Here is a 24366-nt window from a genome sequence, read left to right as displayed (position 1 = left end):
GATCTTTCATCTATATAATCTTCTATTCTATTATCATCTATATTCTATTGTCTTATATTCTATAATCTTCTGTTCTATGATCTTATATTATATTTTCTTCTGTTATATGATCTTCTATTCTACAATCTTCTTTTTGTTATCTTCTCTTCTATAATATTCTATTTTATTAACTTCGACTATATTTTCTTCTATTCTCCAATCTTCAATTTTATTATCTTCTCTTCTCTAATCTTCTATTTTATTAACTTCTACTATATTGTCTTCTCTTCTATAATCTTTAAATCTATTATCATCTATTCTATTCGATTTGAGTATATGTAGAAACTATGATTTACTGAAGGGTGGGGAAACTATTTATATTCTACAGACAATTTATGGCACTCAGGAGTCACAAATGTGTCACGGTACATGATATTATTATTCTTTATACTTCTACAAAAAGACAGGTTTATGGTGAACACATCTTATATTCTCTCTATTGAAACTTTATCTGTTATAATAGATATTATCATATGAAATTCGGACTCTACATTTAAACTTACAGAACTGGGATATCTATCTTTAGCTTTATCTTGACTCTAAAGGGGGGACAATAAAAGAAATCGAATGCAAACTTATACCAATTCTTATTTCTTGCATGGATAAAGAAACTGAATTAAACGCAAAATTTGCAATCCCTTTGCAACCTGATGGTGTCATATTTCAAAATTCAATGTTTTAATCCCAAATATTTCAAAATTCAATGTTTTTAATCCCAAATATGTAGGTTCATCAGATTGTAAGATATAGTGATGAAAATTTTCGTTTGTGACAAGACAAGTGTTATACTGCATGATGTTCCTTTAGAATAAAGAAAATGATCGCTGAGAATACTTTCGTTCTTCACTGTTGAGGAGATGATCTTCGTATCAATTCCATTTTTCACTTATTATCAAACAGACCCTTAATAAATGAAATAATTTCTGTTTTCTTTCCTTACAGCTGGACAAGATATCCTTTAATTCAATTAAAAGAAATCATGTCTTCATTCCTTTACTGTTTAGCAAACAATCCCTTTAAGGGTTGGTTAAATTAAAAATAATAAAATATTCTTTAAATTCCTTAATTTTTCAGCAAACAGTCCCTTTAATGTTTAAATAAGGTCTCTGTATTCTTTCCTTTAGAGTTTAGCACGTAGGTTCAATCAACCCTGAGCAGAATATGCAAACATTCTAACCTAAGGAAATATTTAATTCAAGGAGTATAAAGAAATTATTCGTTGGGTACCCAGACATGTCTGGAATATAAATTTGAGTAAATTATAGGTAATAAACTAGCTAGCGACCCCTTTTTAAAATGTGCAACCTTACTAATTTCTATCTATCTTATATATATATCTACATATAAGTGTGGGGGGGGGCAGACCGCTTTTCTCAGGATTGAGTCAATTTTAGATTATCATCTCCCATTTTCCCCCTAGCTATCTCTACTTAATTTTATATTATTATTGAATTTGGTCCATGATACTTTTACAGATTTTACAATTTAAATGTGAATACTAATTTAAAGACTCCTTAATAATGTGGTTCTTTTTTTGTTGTTGCTGGGATTGAACAAACTTCAAACTTTTTACTTACAAACTTTAATTTGAATTTAAGATTTTATAGAATTTCTTGTTAAATTTTGCAATCTTGCAAGTTTGATGCAAGCTGCAAAAACTTATTCATTGTTTAAATTTAGCAAAATTTCTATTTGGACTTTTGGTTGTCCGGACAAAGAGAAGAATGTTCCCTGTTTTGAATAAAAAACTCTTAACACAATTACGTCCGATATTATGGTTTTGCATTGCAGTGCAAAACGGCTATGTATTACTGTCCGTAAATTTCTTAAAGAATTTTTCTGTCAATATTTTTATTAATCGAAACAAATTATATTCTATAATATAATCATAATTAAAAAGCAAGATAGATGTCTCTACTTATAACAAAACTTCAAAAAAATCCATCTCTTACAAACATTTTTAAAAAATTCAAACAAAAAGTATCATAATGTTAAATGTGTTTAACTGGACAAATGATCATGTGTAGCCCTTCACGGCGATCTATTTCCCACACAAGAATCAGAGAAATCAGGCTGTAGCCATTCTAGAAAATTAGCATATTTTGAGGCATGTTAAGCTATCCCAAGGGAGTGACAGCTAAGAAAGGTATGTTGAACGTCGAATTTGCGCTCAAACTCAGGATTTACATATCTTTAAAAAGTTTAATATGTCTCAAATGAATTCGAAAGAAGTTTTCCCCAACACTGCATACTCAGTTCAACTACCTTACATAGCCGGTCACTCCCTTTAATTTAGTTTCCTAAATTCCTAATCCATATCAGCGTTTAACAGTGATCAAGCTAAACTAACTGTAACTTAAAGTTTAATTCTCTATCACTATCCATTATCTTTCTATTTTACTGATAATCTATCTATCTATCTCTTTATTCATGTATCTATCTATCTACCTCCCTATCCAGTATCCACCTGTATAGTGTATATAAAGATAAGGCTGGGTGCTCCCTAACGACCTGTGGAAAAATACAGAACTCCGCGGCATTATCTTCCTCTACGCGCGTACCGGGATAAATATACTTTAAAAAATAAAAAAATATAATCAGTTTTTAAATAAAAAATAAAATGATGAAACAGATTTTTAAAAAAATATTTTTTTTTATTTTAAAATAAAAGTTGACCCTGAAGTTGCAACAGGTAGTTTAACACTCCCATAGGGTGAAAGTGTAGACTAGTACAGGTGCAGCCCTTGGGAGTTTGTCACGTAGACAGAAATAAATATTTTAACTAATATTTTTTTTAAGTGTTCTTTAACTTTTATTAACCAAAATAATTATTCAGCTTTCATTACACATTTGTGTTTTTGTTTAATTTAAAATTTGTTGGTGGATTAATCAATTAATTCAAAATATGATGAAAAAGTCTTCTTTTTTTTAATAAATCTTTTTAAAAAATGATCAATTAAGGCTAAAATGGAGTGGAATAATAATGAGACGTCAGCTAAAGATGAATCTGAGGAGGATTATAATTCACAGGTACGACTCTAATTATGTGTAAAAATCAATAGAATATTTGTTTCTTCTATAAATATTAAATATACTTTGCTTGTCTGTCTGTAGCTGTCCGTTTGCAGCCAATAAATGCCAAAACGGCTGAACCGATGGGACCCAAACTTTATGTGGGACTTCACATGACCCCAAGAAAGATTTATTACAAAAATTTGCCTCCAAAAATTGTAATGTCCACGAAAAAATATTATATAATGTAATATTAAATCCGCCAAACTTTTTTTTTTGTGATATGGTTTCCAGTACAAAGAGACGATGCACACGGAAAGAGCCACACCTAGTATTTCAATTGAATATACGCTTATTAGAGTTTAATTGTCTGTTCTGAATAATATGGTATTTTACCATTTGTACTTACTGTTTGCCAACTTTATTGTTTACAAATTACTTCTGATAGTTCTTTCAGGGGCGCATTCAGGGGGGTGGGGGATAAATGGACTGCAAATATAACCCCCCTGGACAAATTTCTGTAATATACGACCCATGAGTTCTTTATTTTGGTATTTTCGATGTAAACTATTTTTTTATTTATTTTTTTATTAATTTTCTTGTCTCTCTTTAATTTTATTTATTTATTTTTGTCTCATAAAANAGAGGTCATTAGAGGTCATTAGAGGTCATTAAAGTTCAATTTGATTTTATTATAGGAATTTCGAACCCTAATTAGGCGTGCATCCAAAAAATTGGAAGATTTGAACCAAAAATGAAGGCAGGCCCCCCCCCCCTACATCAAATGTGCCAACTCCACCATCCCCTTTCTGTAATATACGATCCATGAGTTCTTTATTTTGGTATTTTCGATGTAAATTATTTTTTTATTTATTTTTTTATTAATTTTCTTGTCTCTCTTTAATTTTATTTATTTATTTTTGTCTCATAAAATAGCACCCAAAGTTAGCATGAATTTATGTTTGTTTACTTAAATTAGTTTGTTTGTTTTCATATCTAGGTTGTTTACATTGATCCGAGAGATATAGAAGGTTTTGATGACGAGGATCAGGAGCTAGATGAAGAGATGGATGAGGAGGAGTGGGAGGAGGAGGAGGATGCAGACAAACTGTTCATTGATGATTCAGACGACGGTAAATAAGTTTTTAAATGTCGTCTTCTGTTTTATGCTCATTGTATTTTTCTTGGTTGTTATTATGAAGTAGTCATTCACCTCCCACATCCTTAAAAAATGTCGATAAACCTTTGTAAAACTTTTTTTGTATTTCTTTTGATTTCTGTCGTTTCGATGATGCAAAATGAGCAGGACAATCAGTAAGAAATTCATTTAATTTCTTAGTATTTGATGACCCATTGAGCTGTGTAATTGTCGGCCTTGAAACTACAGACGACGACCTTCAAAACCTTCCCTGTAGTAAATGCAACAAACTGTTTCCCGGATCTATGCAGCTAAAACGTCATGTGAAAAGCGTGCATGAAAGTTCAACTAAGTTGAACTGTAAATACTGTATGAAGGACATGGGTAACCTTGATGTCTATAAACAACACGTACTAAATGTGCATAAGGTAGTTAATTAAATCAATATTGAAATAATAATATTAATTAAAAATAAAGATATGGTATGTAGTATAAACATACAGTAGATAATACCTAAAAAAGTTTAATTTAGTTTTTTTGCAAAGTTTTTTGGGAATTTTTATACAAAGTATAATTTTTATTTTGAGGTTTATGCTTTATGTTTTGAGAGACAAAATGTAGGATTATTATGTTTTCTTTAACTAGATGTATTCAAGCTGTTTTTTTAGTTATTATGTTAATAGTTTTGTTATCTTCAGACTGAGCTACGGCTTGAATACCCTAACCCCCAGAAGATGACCGGCTCTAAAGCCGGAATTCAGCAAACCTGCCCAGATTGTAGGAAAAAATTCCCAACAAAAACCTCACTGAACCTTCACCGTCTCAAGGTTCATGTAGCTGATCAACAGCAACCTCGCCCCTGCCCTCAGTGTAACCAGGTTAGTGGGTTTTATTATTCAAAGGGTGCTAGGTTAGGTACTTTCTCCAAGCGCTTAATCCTAAATGACATTTTCGCTAGCGTCAACTTCCCAAATGTTTATTTAGGGTTATGTTAGGCCTTCTAAGACGCCGAAGGTTGCAATGTAGCCGAGAGCTGCTGTTTAGTTGGGATAGCAGTGGGTCGACTACCGCGGCTAGGATAGGCTAGTGGGCGGAGTGCTGGAGCTAGAACAGACCAGGGGCCAAGCGCTGTAATGCAGTGTAGCAAGAACAGACTTGGAAAGTTTCCGATCGGGAGTTTGGGATGTTACCACTTGGGCAAAACTCTTAGGAAGTTGATGCTCGGGAAATTGCGCCCTTGGGAAAGTACCTAACAGTGTTTAAACAGAAACTCATTTAATAAGTAGCATGTTCGTAACCTTTGCCGGAGTAACTGTAAGAAAGATATACTCATTTTCTATCTTTATAACTAATTGTACCCGCTCATTCTCTCCGCAGCATAAATCCGCAAACCACTTTTAATTTTGTTTTTTGCTCTTGTTCAGTTGTATGCAAGAAAGAATTCCTGAAACCCTGAAAACCAATTTTAACCGGAATTAGGGTTTAACTAAACACGAAATTGCGCATTCATTCGAAATAAATAATTTTTTTGCACAAAATTGCGAATGAATACATAATAAAAGTCATAATTTTTGCATGATTTTGCGCATGAAAATAAGTAATATTTTTTTCATGACTTATTGCTCAAATATATAAAAGATTTAAATATTTGGACAGTATGATGTGAAGTAGTTTCATATGTGCAGTATTTTATTCATGAACAACAATTTAACTATTATCATTTTCTACAGTTTGACACGGTAGAAATGTTTGTAATGTTCTTAAAAAAAATTTATGATAAATATGTTTTGAAAAAACACTAAAAAAGGGGCACTAGATGTGCGTCTCATGTATGTATTAATCTATATAGATATGAATACATTTCTCATGTTTGGATGTCTGTTTGTTTGTTACTCATCTTGGTTTAATTCAGGATTCATTCATTTCCTGGAATTGTTTCTCGAAATTTAACGAAATAGCTCGAAATAACGAAGTAGCTCGAAATAACGAAATATCAGGAATAACGAAATGCGCAAAAACCAAGATTTTCTTCATGAATTGCGAGAAATATCTTTTGCGCATCAATGCGAAATTATATCAAATTTCGTACAATTTTTAATCGAAACGTAAGAAAATCTTTGCGCAATTATTGCACGATTTTCGTGCACAAATTCTAGATTGGAAACCCTAACCGGACTTCGGTAACTCTCATTTCTGAAAACACACAATTTGAAAAATTATTGCAAATATATATTTTAATGTTTTGCGTTTTCGTTTTATTCTGTTTTTTTTGCAATTAATGATAAATCCATTAGTGCTGGTCCTTTTTAGATTATATTTTATTTTTTTAACAGAAAAATAATAATATGCACTAATTGTTTCTACCATAATTTTAGAATAATTTATACTTGTGTATGTAGCACAAATTTATTTGATCGATTGATTTTTTCGATTCAATATTTTCTGACGAATTATTGAATTACTGAGTTTAACCTAAGCATTCTATGTTGTTTATTTAGGAAACTATAAGATAATTTAAAGTTTGATAAATTAGATGATTAATTACTTGGTTTATTGATTAATTGATTAGTTAAATTGATTGATTAGTTAAATAGGTATTTGTCAAAGATTGATTGATAAATAGATTAATTGATTGACCGATAGATTAATTTATTGATTATCCAAATAATTATCTGACACATTTTTACATGAATTGATATATTGATTTGTTAATTAATCAGCTGATTGGCGGTTTAAATTATCGATTTATTGACTAATCAATTATATAAGATAAAAATTAAATAATAGCTAAAATATTAGTTAAATGATGATCAGTCAATTGAATAATAAATTTATAGATTTTTATATAAATTTATAGATTTATTGACAGCGGATTTGATTGATTGATTAAACTATATTCAGGAGGTTGTTGACCTGAGTTATCACATGAAAAAGTGTCATAATATTGATGGTATTATCTGCCCACATTGTGCTAATGTTTTTAGTAAGAAGTGCACTCTCAACAGACATATAGAACAGGTGATGTTAACATTAGTGTAGTGGCCCAATGGGGTTCAAGTTTTAAGCTTCCCTATTCTTTAAGATAAGATCTTAAAATGACAGTTCACCTTTTTGCAAAATGCTCATAATTCCCCCTTTTTCGTGGCTGTAGTTGTGAACACAACTAAGTTTATCTGATTGCTCCAAGATGTGATCCTTGGGTCCAGAATGGACAAAACCTATAGCTAATATTTCCTTAGTGTTTTCGCTAAATGAACCTAAAAGACCCAAATTCATTTTTTTATTATCTAAATAGATTTACAAACAGGTATTCTCTGGGAAATATGTCTAAATGAATGGTGTCTTTGCTACAAACTAACATTTTTCGTATCCTTTTATTTTAGCAACATGATGATTTGAACCTTAATGATATTTCAAACTTAGATTGTTTGATCTGACAGAATTCATATCTATAGTCTACGACATTGGGTTGTCTTTTATCGGGATTAGAAAAAAAGAGTTGGTGGTAGGGGTGTAAATTTTAGAAACAATATCGAATGATATTGATACATAAAAGACATTGACGTGTTGTAGGTAAATTTTATGAAATATTTGTTTACTTGCCTTTTGATATATCATGGTTATATCTAGAACTTTTCTTGCAAACCATAAAGAAAAAGAGTTAATTTCCATTGTAATTTCATATTTAAATTAAAAATCTTAAATTAGAAATATCCTAATTTTTGGCAAAAATCTGGAAACCAACTAAACTTTATAGGACAGGGCTATAATATATGTCTGATTCAACTTTATAACACGATACTTATTTCTATAAATTTTGTAATTAAGTTAGCATTAATGATAAAGTACACACTAGTTTCATCAAAAATATTTCAGGTTCACTTGAATATACAAATCCATAAACCTGCAACCTGCCCACAATGCAGTAAAGTATTCAGCAAAAAAGGTAAAATTCACAAAACTTGTCTGCTTATTAGTATTGACCGTATTGTCCCCATATGAATATATTCATTCTCATTTACACTTACTAGCACTCATTTGCACTTATTTACATTCATTCGTACACACATTTTTACTCTAAAGTACTCATGTGTATTGTGTACTCATGAGTACTCATTTGATTTCTTTCAAAATTTGTGTTTACTAATTTTCATTTATTTTTACTCACTTAAGTTTTAATCATATAATCATGCGTACTCATTTATTCTTACTTTTTATTTTAAACTAGTTTTTTAAATACTTAAACAAGCTGATAATAAAAAGCAATTAATTTCCAGGGCCCATTTTCAAAACTAAATCTCTCGATTTAAATTTTAAAAATAAAAAAAAATAAAAATAAAAATAGAAAGGTTTATGATTTAAATACTCATATTATAGTCAATGATGATTATACAATAGGAAAAACTACAATATGGAAAAATATATTGGAAGTTTAAAATTTATTTTCAGGACATCTGGACCGACATATAAAGATAATCCATAATGGTATAAAGGATTATAGTGATCCCTGTCCATACTGCGGCAAGGTGTTTACCACAAGGTACAAATTCAAAATTTAGTTTTGATATAAAATAAATTAATAATGATTTTCAGAATAAAAAATCCTCCCCCTTTTCCAAGCCCTTTAAAATGTATTTTTGTTCAATTCACCATAGATTCCCTTTTAGTAGCACATAGAATTAAAACAAATCTAAGCCTTTTTTTTTATTCACTATTCAGGGTTAGTCTGGAACCTCATATATTCACTATTCAGGGCTAGTCTGGAACCTCATATATTCACTATTCAGGGCTAGTCTGGAACCTCATATATTCACTATTCAGGGTTAGTCTGGAACCTCATATTCACTATTCAGGGATAGTCTGGAACCTCATATATTCTCTATTCAGGGCTAGTCTGAAACCTCATATATTCACTATTCAGGGCTAGTCTAGAACCTCATATAGCAATGGTACACGAGGGACTACGTAAAAAATGTGATATATGCAATAAGGTATTATATAAAAGAATCTAATATTATCAATATTATTATTATTATTATTATTATTATTATTACTTATAAAAATATCATTATCATCATTATCATTATTATCATTACTATCACTACTATTACTAATGCTATTAACATTACTATTAACACGTAAAGAATAAAACCATTTGTTTAGGTACTGTCTGATCTGAATAAACATATGCGTACAGTACACCATACCTACCGCCGTAAAGCAAAATTCCCCAAGGAATTGCTCACCGAATCTTCAGATCAATCTAGCTTCATAGAACCCCTAATATACGGAGCTAAACCTAAACTCAGCTCCATAGAACCCCTGGTATACGGAGCTAAACATAAACCGAAGAAAGGATTCTCAGAGAAACCATTAGAAAACATCCATGAAACTACAATTGCTACTTCTGTTCTTGAGCCTACTTTAGGAATAAAAATGGCAAGTTTGTCTCCTAAATCAATTAAAACTATGAAGACTGCTGTTTCTAGTGTATCTACGCCAAGATCTAAGAACCCTGTTTCAGCTGCTTTATTAAAATCTGCTCCTGGTGCTGATGTACTGAAGACTGCTGTTTCTGCTGTTTCTACGCCTAGATCTAAGAACCCTGTTTCAGCTGCTTCATTAAAATCTGCTCCTGGTGCTGATGTACTGAAGACTGCTGTTTCTGCTGTTTCTACGCTTAGATCTAAAAACCCTGTTGCAGCTGCTTCATTAAAATCTGCTCCTGGTACTGATGTATTGAAGACTGCTTCTACTGTATCAGCTGAAATTATAAAGCAGGAGTTGGGATTAAGTTCCGGCATTACTTTGCAGAAAGTTAAAAGAACGTCCATACCTCCCACAGCTTTGGTTTCTATGGTTCCAGGATCGTCTCCAGGTACCTGTCTGACCCAGCTTCCTAAACTCAGCTATCATGGTCCCAAGATCCATGCAGCTTATGTCCCTTCCTCTCTAACCCAAACCTACGGTTCCATCTCTCTAACTCCAATCAAAAGAGCTGTCCAAGAACCAACCATTGTAAAACTAACCTCTAAATCACACTCATTGGTAAATGTAGAACCAAATGCCATGAAAAGTTTTAAGATAGTTCCAATTCCAAACTTAGAAACTGTTAAGTGTAAGAAAGAAATCCCAACCCTTTTGCCATTAAAGAAAATTCATTGAATTGAAAGACGACGTTCCAAGCATCTGTACCTCTGTACCTCTGTAACTAACAAAGAATAATTTTTTAGGACGTTAGATTGAAATTACTGTAAATGCAATCAATACCATTCCATTTGTTATATCTACTTAAAGAAATTTTTATATTGTTAAATTTTTTAAACTCATTGTGATCGAGTTTTTATTACGTAAGCAATAATGAGAAACAATATTATGTTCTTCCACATTCCAATAAATAATAAGTTATGTTTTACTTTTAAAGATTTTGAAATCATTTTGTAATCACAAAAGTGTGCAATCTTTTCATTCTAAAAAGGTTCTTATAAGCTATTTTATGTATTGTATTTTTGTTTTCGTTTGTTTTAATGGTTTAAATTAATATTTTTCATTAAATGTAAATTTAATTTGTTTTCACTGAATTGTTTTTAATCATGCACATTTACACAGTCATACTGTATTACTATGCAAGTTACAAAATACAAATTTTACTCTTAACTTTACTTTTTTAAATCCTTTTCTTAAACGTGGAAAACTAATATTTTTAATTTTCTAAATATTTTTTTTCAAAAAATCAGATTTAAAGTTTATTTAATGTTAAGATAAATATTAGCTACAATGCCCCGCGTTGCCCGTGAAAATATTAAAAAAATCAAATTTTGAAAAAAATTATTTCTTATATTTTAATATTACACACTCTTTATAGATTTTATTGATGTTTTAAAAACCTACTGTTGTATATATATTAAATTTTTACCGATAAACGGCTGAACCGATTTGGCCCAAATTTGTTTGAGACCTCGCATGACCCCAAGGAAGGTTTATAAATGCAAAATAACAAAATAATTTAAACCCGCAAAATTATATTATTGTTTTGTCGAAGAGTTTGAGCAACAATAAAAATTGAAATAGAAGATTGCCGCAAAGCGCCCTGACAGCCTAGTTAGAGAAATTTCGAAAAACTTTGTTTATTTTGAAACTAAAATGTTCACTCAGGTTCCGATCTTTGAACTATAAATCTGAAACGCTTGATCTAGATATGCAAAAAAAATCCTTTAAATTACGATTCAAGAAACATCTAGGATAAACATGTCTAAGTTAAAATTTAAAAGGCAAAAAATCAGACTCTTGGGATGAAAATTTAATGAGATTTATTAAAAGAAAACTTAACAGAATATAGTTTTAAATGTTGGAAGATTTAAAAGTTTTTAAAAAACAAGCTATGTTCCAGCAATACTTGTGCATAAAATCAAATCAAAAACGTAGAAGAGCATTGAGGTTATAAATTAGTACCAGTTATGTTCCATAAATACGTAAAAACTGTCCAAAATCGTAAGTTTGGGTTCAACGTCGCCTAGATCGTAGTTTCCCACGCAGGACTTTATTCATTGAATTTCTCTACTTATACATTTAAAAGGTTCGAGCCTTGGTTCAGTTTTATAATAATTATTCTAAGTTGGAAGGACTAAAAGGTTAAGACTTATACTGATGAAAGACTAATAAAAACTTAGAAATAAGTGGCCTTTAGTAAATTTTCTAAGTCATAAAATGAAAGAAATAATAATAATTCTAAGTTGCGAAGGACTAAAAAGGTTAAGACTTATACTGATGAAAGACTAACATGAACTTAGAAATAAGGTGGCTTTAGTGAATTTTTTAATTAAAAAATACTTGTAAAATTTTTATCTTGAAATGTTATAAATTTTTTAAGTCATAAAATGAAAGAAATAATAATAATTCTAAGTTGCGAAGGACTTAAAAGGTTAAGACTTATACTGATGAAAGACTAACATGAACTTAGAAATAAGGGGGCTTTCGTGAATTTTTTAATTCAAAAATACTTGTAAAATTTTCACTTTGAGATGTTGTAAATTTTTTAAGTCATAAAATGAAGAATGGGATAATTGTAAATATGGATTTATTTTCTAAAACAATTAACAATGTGGTTTCAAAAGTACAATACTGAAGGAAAATAGGGATACATTTACAATATAATTAGAATACAAGATATAATGTTGAACTTATTGTTACCCATTGTTTGAAATACTGGTGGAGATAGTTATTCTTTAACGGATTTGAAACTTAGAATGATGAAGATCAAATTTGGCTTCTTATATACCGGAAGCGTTTCAAAATATTGCGAAAAAAAAACCCCTTCGGTGTGGGGTACTTCACAATATTATGCAATACCATAATTTCATGGTGGGATGATATTCAATTGTGAACGTATAAAATGCCTTTTTTGCTGAAAAATAGGTGAATTTTTTTATTAACATAGATATGTATGGTATTTAGCAGATACTTTTCTTATGAAAGTATAAGAATTTTTTATAAAATCTTATAAAAAATATTTAGCAAGAAATTCAACTTTAAAAATCTTTAAATTGCCTCTTTTTTTTCTTTAAGACTTGCTTCAGCTTTTTTGTCTTGGGAAGTGACGGTAGTTTGAAATTGAAAAAAAAATAATAAATGTTGAAATTAAGATTTTGAAAAGTCAGTGATAGTGAGGGTAGTTTTTAATTTAAAAAAAATTCTGGAATAAATGTTCATAAAAAAGTTTCAACAAGTCGGTGGTAGTGAGGGTAGTTTAAAATAAAAAAACATTTTTTCAAGAATTTTTTTTTATTCCAAATCTTAGCACCCCATTGGACATTGATTTTTTTTTCTTCAAATTCAAAATAAATAATGAAACTCGAAATTTGAAGAAAAGAGTAATTTTCAGAAATTATAGCAATATGAGAACATTTGGGTTTTTACAAAATTCACATACAATTGGATACAATATTAAGGTCAACGGACAGTGGAGGGTTTACTATAAATCCATAATGGTCTTTAATGTTTTTACAAGCCCAAATCTGAACATCATTCCTTTCCCGATAAACTATTAGTTGTGCTGTATCTATGGCTTACTATTTCAAGATGGAAGTCAAGTCACTCGGTTGGTGACACTGAACGGAAATAAGACAATAGACATAGTGTGAACCCAGCCAATGGGTCCCCTATGTGTAATTAGTATTGCATAAGTTCATTGCTCCTAGTTGGATAAATAATGTCTAACAAATGCAATCCAAGAATAAAGCCAGACAATACAGATCCAGTCCAAAAGGGAATTGAACCTCGAGTATGTTTGCAGACTCAAATAAATAATAGGCTAGGCGGGCTAGGGTATTGAACCCCCCTTTCTCATCTGGAGATATCAAGTTGGTCCCATTTAAAGAGTATGCCTATTAGGAAAGCTCTAGATGTTTTGTCGGCTAGAGTTAAGATTCATTGTTTATGTTGTGATTGCATAATGTTGTTGTTGTAATTGTAAATGTTGTACAAATTTAAATTCCTGTTACAAACACAGTACAGTTGTTCCTCTTTACTGTAGTGTATTAAAGAACAGATACAACGTGATTAAGAAAAAACATTACAGTCTTTTAGCATTTACATTAATTAAACTCTAGCAGACGCTACTTTATTTTGACCAGTGAAATTAGATAGTACAGTACTAAACCATAACAAAGATGATTTTGTATTCGTGTCTTATTTCCCGTGTTTATTGGGACACCCTATAGGCTGTAGCTAGGCTGAACAGAACTATACAATTTTTACTGCAGGCCAATGAATCAACCTAGTTGGATTTCAGTAATATCTAAATTTAGCAGAAAAATTAAACCGATTTCATATGCTTTTTATTTTCCAGTCCAATCGTATTGTTACTGTTGCAAGTCTTTGTTCATATTATAATCAGGGATGCTAAAGTTTGCATTTTTTTGAAAAACGATCGTTTCGTTAAGAAAACGAAGATGAAAAGTTTTTATAATAGATAGTCTTTTTAATAAGTTCATTAATTTTTAAATGATCGTTTTTAGAGCGATCGTTTTCAAAACGATCGTTTTTATAAAACTCGTCGTTTCTTTTACGATCGTTAACGAAGAAAGGAAACCGACCTGAAGGGCATCTGTACTTATCATTTAAGTAGTTTTTAATTGGCAATAACAACATGTAAATTTGCAATAAAAAAACGCTTGTTAGTGATTAAAGGATTAGTAATAAAAAGTTGTATTCATTGTATTGATATAAACGCCGACCACTGTAGTTAAAGCTTATGTTTATAGAACCTGGTAAATTAAGAAGAATCTGAAGGTTGAGATGAAGAGGAATAGATTGCCGATGATGAAAACACAAATGATGTTGGAGTATTTGATAATCTTGCAGATGATTAGTGGTATTGGTCCCTGGATACTGCTCCACATGGTTGCTAGACACTAAAATATAGTTTATAACTATTTGATCTCTTTAGCAATCTTCTTTTGTAAAATTTATGAATGATCAAATTTATAAATAATCAAACTATCAATGAATTAAACTCAACTTTCAACGTTTCCTTAAATTTTATAATTTTTGAAAGTTTTTTTTTCGAAGACAGGTATAATATTAATTGATTAAATATGATCATAAAAATATAATTTAAGAATCTATATATCTAAAGGAGACTTATTTGATTCAATTCATATATTTACCAATATGTAGATGTGAACTATCATAATATGTGTTATCCTCTTGTTGAGAAAGATGTTGATGTTCATCCTGTGATCTTCAATACTGTTGAAGAAGCAGCGAAGAACCCAGAAGAGGAAGGTACCGATGATTAAGAAGATTGCCATTATGATGAAGACTCCTGTATATTCACCAAGTTTACTCTCCACTGTGTAGTTTCTACAATTCCAGTACTCCTCCATTTTTAAGGTTTAACCTAAAAAATAATATGCTTAAAGAGACTGTTAAGGAAAAATGAAAGGGGTTATAGGCTGAAACTTAAACCCTTTTAGGAGTTAAATACGACCTGTATGAGTTCTATCTGATGTTCCTGACTCGAGAAAAGTGATATACAACTGTGTCTGGTCAACGTTATACCAAAACTTATATACAGGGTTACCCACAAAGGATGAGACATTACGGAATTAATACTGCCTGTTTCCTAAAATTCATGGTACGACTGTACCCTGCGACTGTAAACTTAATTATTTCTTCGGTAAATTATGAAATAATCCATTGAAAGACTATTTTTAAAGGAGAAGACTTAAAGGGGCTGTAAAGGAAAAATGAAAGCTAATCACTTTAGCTCTTGATCGCGACCCATGAAAGTTTTATCTGATGTTCCTGTCTCGAGAAATTGATATAAAACTGTGTTAAAATTATACGAAAGTTCATATATGTAAAATTTAGAAAATCTTAAACTTAAATCACGTGACCAGAACTATCACCAATGGCAGAGCAGTACACTGGTCGCGTGTCTCCGCCTGTATTGCGTGACCACTTTACTGCACTGCCATTGGTGGAATTTCTGGTCAAGCAATACGGACATATAAATAATATTATGAATTAAATCTATAAAAAATAGAAATAACAAATATAAAATTAGAATTGGAGTAAACCTAAGTTACAATTAGCTTTCTCTGGGATATCATAGTTTTCAGATTGGTTGCATATTTGCTGAATTTGATCTTTTTAAACCCACTACTTTTATACAAAATTGCATATATATTAATTTTCGTATAAATTTGACAGAGTTGTAAATCAGTTTTTATAGATAGGAACATCAGATATAACTTTCATGGGTCGCGATCGAGAGCTAAAGTGGTTACCTTTCAGCCTATACCCCCTTTCATTTTTCCTTTACAGTCCCTTTAATGCAACCTTGAGATCGTCATATTTCAAGGTTTTTAAGTTGTATTTACAGTCTCATATTATGTGGGTAACCCTGTATATGAGATGTTTTATATAAATCAAATTTTGAAACAAATCACATTCAGCAAATACGCAACGAATTTGAAAATTACGATAACCCGGAGGAGCCTAAACAGCTTAGGTACGCTCCAATTATAATTTGAATTTGATAATTTGATCGGGTTAAAACTTTTATTTATGTACCACATCTCATATGAATAATTTTTGGTATAACGTTGACATAGTTTTACATCATTTTCTCAAGACAGGAACATCAGATAGAACCCACAAAGGTCGCAATCAACTCTTAAAGGGTTTAGGTTTCAGCCTTTATCTCCTTTCATTTTTTCTAAACAGTCCCTTTAAAGAATCAAAATTGTTGTTGAAAATTTTTCCAAGTTTAAAGGGACCGTTCACTTATTTGGGTAATTTCAGGGTAAACTTAATAGCCTTCTAGCTAATTATTGGTATTGGTCTTACTTTTCAAAGACTGGAGAAAAGTCTAATTTTTGCTTTGAATTCCGGCACAAAGGTATCATACCTTTTTGTGGACACTATTTGATAGTTCTTGTCATAGTCACGGATTTTTAATATTTTAAATAATTCATAAAGAATACATTTTACTATAATACCAATAGGCTAAATTCAAAATTGTCGACAAATTTTCTGTTTTTAAACTATCATTATTTTTTATAAATTTGATAATTTTTGTACTTGAATGTTAATACAACGTGGCATTTAAATCTACTGTTGAGCCCCTGCGGAATTCAATAATTGAACACGGAGTTGAAAGAGTTAATATCTACGAATTGGATTGCCGGGAAAAAGGTCGTCTCTGTAAATAAGTGTTAAATCTTTAAACACAAAAAACGTTAATTTCCTCCTAACTTTCATATCAAAAGTTTTCATATTTTAGTATCTATAATAAGGGTGTGAAATTTTTCTGAAACAATTTTACAGAAGTAGAAAAGTATTCTACTAGGAATATTAAGACATGTTTATTTTTCACAAAAATCAAAAAATGTGCCCATCAAATGGGGGTTAATATTCAAAAAGTCACTAGTAAAAGTGAAAATGAAAATTTTGAAATATTTATTGAATTGGGTATCATTGAATTTCAGAATCTAAATCAATTTACAGAATCAAAAATATTGAAATTTGACTGAGTAAGGTGAAAAAAAACATAATTTTCAATATTTTTCATTTCTGTATATGTTTTGAACTACGGTTTTTAAGCTGGTTCGATGGATACCCATATTATTAAGATTGTCAAATTTTTCATTTTCGCTAACACTTGTGATTTTTTATCATTATAAGCCCCATTTGAGAGGCACATTTTTGAATTTTGTGAAAAATATATTTTATAAACATGTCTTAGAATTCCAAGTGGAATATTATTTTGCTTCTGTAAAATGATTTTAGAAAAGTTTTACTAAATTTCACACCCCTAATCTATAATGGCTAACACGTGATATCACTAAAAAATGATGATTTTAGATTTTCTTGAACTGTTGTTCCCGAAAAAATGTTGGTTGTAATACAATCGTAGCAACTGTGACTAATTTTGTGCCAGAATTTTAAACGTTAAATCATTTTTTCAGGCCACAGTTTTCTTTTAAAGGGCGGAAGGCTGTTTTACTTACCCTGAAATTATCCAATAAGTGAACTATCCCTTTAAACTGTTAGATTATGCTACAGAGTTCCATCCAGCTCTATAATAAGTTTTTAATAAATAGTTTATGCTGATATATATATTTTGGATTACAGAAAGTCATTTGTCCTAAGATCAATTTTTTACGAGGAAGTATAATAAAATTTTAAAAAATGCAAATTTCGGTATCGGTATCGGTTTCGGTATAAGCTGTTCCGGAAGAACATTAGAAACATCCTAAACTTATTTTAAAGAAAAAAAAGAAAGTCTTAAAGTTGGGTTTAAGGAATTACGACTCGAGCCGAAATCTTTAAATCGCGGGCTCTGGTCCATAATGTGAACCAAACAGCGTTTCATAAAATAAAAAATGCTATATTATAGCTCTTATATTTTTTATTTAATTTGTGCAGTTAAAATTTCTTATTTTTCAGAAGACGTAGACTGAAGTTTATCTATGGATCTCCACTCAATGGTTTTAATTTTAAACTTTCTTAAATTTTTATTTTCAGAGCTTAAAACTTTAGAATTAGATATCCGGAATCACGATTACTTAATCTGAGTATCCAATGGACACACTTTTAATTTTCTTATTAACCCGTTCTTTCTTGGATATAGTAGAGAAAAATCAAAAACCGGTTTTAAAAATTAGAGAGTTCCTCCAGTTTCTGTATATTAATCTTAATTGGCGCGCAAAATTTCAAATTTATTGGCTTCATATACACGACTCTGATTGGTTGAATTTGATACACTTTTTAGGATACAAGTACAAGATTAGGTTAGTCTCGATATTAAGAAAAAGAGACGATCAAGCATTATTCTCGATATCCACCATTCAACAGTTTCTTAATTTTGTTATGATAACAAAAAGAAGAATTTGAGAAGAAAAAACACTTATTATAGTTATTTATTTTAAAAGATTACCCAATTTCTAAAAAAGATTGTTTTTGATCATTAATTAAAAACGATCAGTTCGTTTTAAGAAAAGTTGAAACTGCCAATCCCTAGACCGAAGATATTATACAAAGAAGAAAAAATGCGAATGGCTCCGGCGTTTAAGACTTAAAATTTGTTTTTGTGTCTTTGATCAGAAATAGTTTAGAAAAAATACCCTTAAAAAGAAATGAAGATAGTTTCTTTGAGATTCTGTTTATAATTTCTAAAATAAACTTTTTCTTAAATTTTCTAGTTTTTAAGACTTTTTTCTGTCTCCATTATTAAAAAAAATGTTATTAAAATTAAATGTGGAAGATAATCACTTCCATTCTTGATAATGAATTGTCCCATTTGTTTTTTGTATAATATTAGATTGATACAAACTCTCCCAGTCTAGATGTAAGAGTAAAGAGAGAATAAACATCGTCTAGGCTTTATACTTGTTCAGAGAGATATGGCAGTGGTTTGTCCTTGGAGGTCCTTGATGTTACCATGGATACTTCTGTAGTCCCTACTGTAAACATGGATACTTCTCTAGTCCCTACTGTAAGCATAGTTACTTCTGTAGTCCCTACTGTAAACATAGTTACTTCTGTAGTCCCTACTGTAAACATAGATACTTCTCTAGTCCCTACTGTAAACATAGTTACTTCTGTAGTCCCTACTGTAAACATAGTTACTTCTGTAGTCCCTACTGTAAACATAGTTACTTCTGTAGTCCCTACTGTAAACATAGTTACTTCTCTAGTCCCTACTGTAAACATAGTTACTTCTGTAGTCCCTACTGTAAACATAGTTACTTTTGCAACCAACAATGTGGAAAGTCACTACTGTAAACATAGTTACTTTTGCAACCAACAATGTGGAAAGTCACTACTGTTAACATATCTTTTACAACTATAATTCCCGCTGTAGTAATTCCTATAATTACTTCAGCAACCAAAGTCCCTACTGTAACCATAGTTACTTCAGCAACCATAGTTTCTGCTGTAACCTAGCTATAGTTACTTCAGCAACCATGGCCCCAATACTTTAACCATAGTTACTTCAGCAAATATAGAACACAAAGAACGGAACGGAGCGATTGAAATTAGAAAGAACAAGGAACAAACGATTTAGCGGAAGACCCTCATTCTAAAACGATGAATGAACGATTTAAAAAATAATAGGAAAGCACCTAGCACTAGACACTTAAAATTTTCAAATTGGTTAATTTATCATAATCGAAAATGTTCACATAGTTCACAATCGGAAAATCTTCCGTTCCCGAACGATCTAGAATCGTTCACAACCGTTTGTAGTTCTTAAAGTTAAATTTGTAAATTATGAAATAATGCAGTTTAAAATTATTGAAAATGCAATATTGTAGAGGATATGAAATCCCTTAAAGAGGATTATAAAATCCGCAAATCAGTAGTGTCGGATCTTGGAACTAAAGAAGGCCTACTCAACTTTCTCTCCATTTTTACACTCGTTATTTATAGCCTATAAAATTAGTAAAGGATTAGCGTATTTGCGCTCAAACTCAGGATTTACAGATCTTTAAAAAGTTTAATATGTCTCAAATGAATCCAAAATAAGTTTTTCACAGCACTGCTTACTCAGTTCAACTACCTTACATAGCCGGCCACTGCCTTTAACGATTTATGCACGATTTGCTTGCAAACCTTCAGATATATTATTGATTATTTATCTCCGCAACTGCGTAGTATAATGATTCTTTAAAAATACAAATATCACTAATTGTTTATAAGTGGATTGTCGCCCACTGGTTCAATCCTAGAGCAGGACCCCCTCTCTAATCTACCCTTCCAAATCCTTCCCCCCTGCTTAGTTTTACATTAGCATTTCTTTATAATTATTAATTTCTAAAACTCAGTAATGGATCTTTAAAGGTACGTATATCACTAATGGCCTGTAAGTTGATTAACCTTTTTCCAGCTAGAGGGACCCCCCCCCCTTCCAGCTAGAGGGGCCCCCCCTTCCAGCTAGAGGGACCCCCTTACAGCTAGAGGGACCCCCCCTTACAGCTAGAGGGACCCCCCCTTAAGTTTATTTTTCAATTAGTGTTGGTCTGAGCTACTGTTCAAATGTTTTTGCATGAATGCCTTATTTTACCTACTACACCAGACTTAATCTATATCCAGACCTACTGGCTACTTCCAGTCATTGGACTTCAATATCTATATATAAATTTGGCTTGTCTTGGTGTTTTGGTGTCTGTCTGTTTGTTTGTATCCAATAAACGTCAAAACGGCTGATCCGATCGGGCCCAATTTTTTTTGTGGGACCGCATGTGACCACAGGGAAGGTTTATGTATGATAAAAATTTAAAAAAATGTGTTTTAAAGGTTTTTAATTTTATAACAAAAATTTAAATTCTTGAAAATCCGAGAATTTTTTTTTAAAAATCCGCAACATTTTTTTCTTCTTTGTTTTAAAATGTAAACAAAAAAGAACATGTTCACAATTTAAATAGAAGATGGGCGCGAAGCGCCCTAAAAGCCTAGAAAGAAGGGCGCGAAGCGCCGTGAATTTCTAGTGTTATAGATGTTGAGAAAGTGTTTAACGAAAGTAAGCAGATTGCACAATTTGTGCATAGATCTTTGCGCAGATGCCTATAAAGGGAATTAAAAAAAATTCAGTTTTCCTTGAATACACATTTAGTTTTTGCACATTTTTTTTGCTCTTAAACTTGATTTTGCAATAATATTTGACATTTTTAAGATTTAGGTGTCGTCTTTTAAGATTTATGTGTTTTTCGTTAACAATAACCATGTGGCAGAAGCCGTAAGGAGTTACGCGTAACTCTTTTGGGCTTCTGCCTCAGGCTTATTGTGTACGAAAAACATATGTTGAAAGGACGACAGCTAATGTCCTTTCTATTATTACAATTAATATATGCCGTCATTATAGTCTGAACAGGTGGTCAAAGTGGTCATTGCATGGTCTAATCACATTGACAAAAAAGAGGGGTCTTTGTTTGCAATTATAACGAAATAACTTAATAATTATAATAACATAACTTTAATGAAGTAATATATTAAATCCAAAATCATTATTTTGATAAAACTCAGTATTTCTTGTTTAATACATTTTTCTAAACTTTTCCTTGTTTTCAGATGCTTTTAGTTTAACACCCGTGAATAAGAATAAGAAATTGTAAATTTACTAAAAATATTTAAACCACACGGTTCATTCATCATCATCAGCTGTGTGCACAAGAATTGCCATCTAAATTTGTTATGTATAAGGCCCAGTCACGTCAAGCTTAAGTAAATGCAAGAGAGATTGAAATTTTCAGGCTTTTCATCATAACTCCTCTTATCGAGGATTTATTGAGAACACATATAATAAATCAAAACTAAAGAAGTAACAAGATCACAAAGTCCTACCAGTGATGTCGCACAAATTTTTCCTTTTTCTTCTTTCCAGTTGTCAGTAAACTGGGACGGATATAATGTTATCCAGATTTGTTTCATGTTGGATTATCGTGCGCCTGCGACTATAAACAATTTTAAATAAAAATTTAACGTTTTGATTTAAATACTAAATCTAAAGCAACTCAACATTTTGTCAAGCTACTTGGTTAAAATCGTGCGCCGTGCACAGGCGCACAGGAAAAATGACATACTTACCCAATTTAGATTTTCGGGTAGTTTACACCGATATGTTTAGTTTTACAATAAAAAAAATACATTACAATTGTTCATCTTCAAACTACGCAGTAATAATTCTACAAAATACAAAAACCACTAATGGACACAAATTACTCTCCATTTTAAAAGGAGCATGACCAGCGATGTACGTATGGTAGTTGAACTGAGAATTTAGTATTGTGGAGAAATTTTTTAGAATCCATTTAAAAGGTTTTAATGATGTATAATTATTGAGTTTGAGCGCAAAGTCGACGTTCAAAATCATCTATTTGGGTGGTTACATTTTGAGAATCGATTTTTAAAAAAATATTTAAATAACGACGACAAAAAATGTTTAAAAAAATTTACATACATTGCCGGTTACTCCCTTTCCAACCTTTCTAATAATGGAATGTTGAAGATATTTTTTTTTTAAAATAAACTATTATATTTGGCGTTTAACTGTATTATAGGATCCAAAATGAGGAAAACTAAACTATTATATTTGGGGTTTAATTGCAGGATCCAAAATGAGGAAAATGTTTTGATTTTCTGTTAAAAATGTGTTTAATTCTGATAATTCCCTTCATTGTATTCTACAGCAAAATCCTCACGCAACTTTAAGAGAAAACCCCCAGTTCAAAATCAAAAGTAAACAGTTAAAAACATTCTTTTTATTATTTCATTTCTTACCCCTTCCCCTTTCATCCAGTTTGCTTTACATTTTACAGGGCCGGCTACCCACATAAGATGAGACTTCTAAAACGACTGTACGGATTTATTATTTTTTCTTATCATCCTGGTTCCCATATCATTGAATTTACTTTTTTGTCCAAAATAAACTTTCAAACCTTCTTATTCAAACATTTTCAGGTCGTTGTTAAAATCTCATCCATTGTGGGTATCACATATTCCTCATGTTTATTTCATTTGATACAAATGAGAAATTTTCACGGTTTACAATTTTAAAATCGTTTGTTGTACATTTCACCACTAGATGCAGTGAACAGAAGAAACACCTTTTAAAATAATCTAAACACCCAGATAAAACATGTAAAATAATCTAAACACCCAGATAAAACATGTAAAATAATCTAAACACCCAGATAAAACATGTAAAATAATTTAAACACCCAGACAAAACATGTAAAATAATCTAAACACCCAGACAAAACATGTAAAATAATCTAAACACCCAGACAAAACATGTAAAATAATCTAAACACCCAGATAAAATATGTAAAATAATTTAAACACCCAGACAAAACATGTAAAATAATCTAAACACCCAGACAAAACATGTGTTTTAAATCTTCAAAAAAGTTTGGCGGATTTTTGTGATTAAAATTGCGAGTTTCCTATGATTCAAATCAAAAAATATTTTTATCATTTTGACCTGTTGTCGTTTGACCCTTTGTCGCACTTTTGACCCTTAGTCGTTTGACCCTGTGTCGTTTGACCCTGGGTCGTTTGACCCTTTGTCGGTGAATCAAATGAACTCCTCAAGTTTTTCTCTACAAATACAGCACTTTCAGCTCAACTGCCATGTTTAGGAAGTTCTTTAATTAAATGCATAAATTAGGTTACAAGACGATCTAGGTAGTGATGGTAAAAAGAGTACGAACTGCTGATTTCCACTCAAAATTCCTCTAATCTATAAGACAAAAAGCCTAACCGGAATAGATTTTTTTTTGTCTCGATTTTCGAAATGTCACAAATCTTTTGGATTAACTCAAATCTTAACATAACGTTTATTCTAACCAGATTTTTCGACTGTTTGTCTAAATATTGAAAAAATAACGATCTTTTTTCTAGTTTAAAGTTTAACTTTAATAAAAAAAACTGAAAAAGAAAATTTGTTGTGGCTTTTTCTAAAAGCTCTTCAGCATCTTGTAACGCGAACTGGTTTTTTAAAGGTAAAATATGAGCAGTTCGAACCTGTAAAATATGAGCAGTTCGAACCTGTAAAATATGAGCAGTTCGAACCTGTAAAATATGAGCAGTTCGAACCTCTGTATTTATAAATGCATTATTTTTGACAATAGCTTTGTTAGATAAATTGACGGTAGATTTAATTGATT

General features: G+C 30.9%; 1 protein-coding gene across 1 annotated transcript; it reads left to right on the top strand.

The window, feature by feature from the left end:
• The first annotated feature begins 2970 nt into the window (after positions 1–2970).
• LOC111695421 (zinc finger protein 236) lies at positions 2971–10612 on the top strand. The gene is made up of 9 exons (XM_023464743.1): positions 2971–3069; positions 4052–4184; positions 4391–4617; positions 4888–5067; positions 7091–7207; positions 8066–8135; positions 8639–8729; positions 9111–9180; positions 9353–10612. The coding sequence occupies exons 1-9, from the start codon at positions 3007–3009 to the stop codon at positions 10352–10354; spliced, it is 1953 nt and encodes a 650-aa protein (XP_023320511.1). The 5' UTR covers positions 2971–3006; the 3' UTR covers positions 10355–10612.
• The last annotated feature ends 13754 nt before the right edge of the window (positions 10613–24366 follow it).

Source organism: Eurytemora carolleeae, unplaced genomic scaffold (assembly GCF_000591075.1).
Source record: "Eurytemora carolleeae unplaced genomic scaffold, Eaff_2.0 scaffold34, whole genome shotgun sequence".
Lineage (NCBI taxonomy): Eukaryota > Metazoa > Arthropoda > Copepoda > Calanoida > Temoridae > Eurytemora > Eurytemora carolleeae.
Note: the sequence above shows the minus strand (reverse complement) of the source record. Positions and strands in the feature narration are given on the sequence as shown.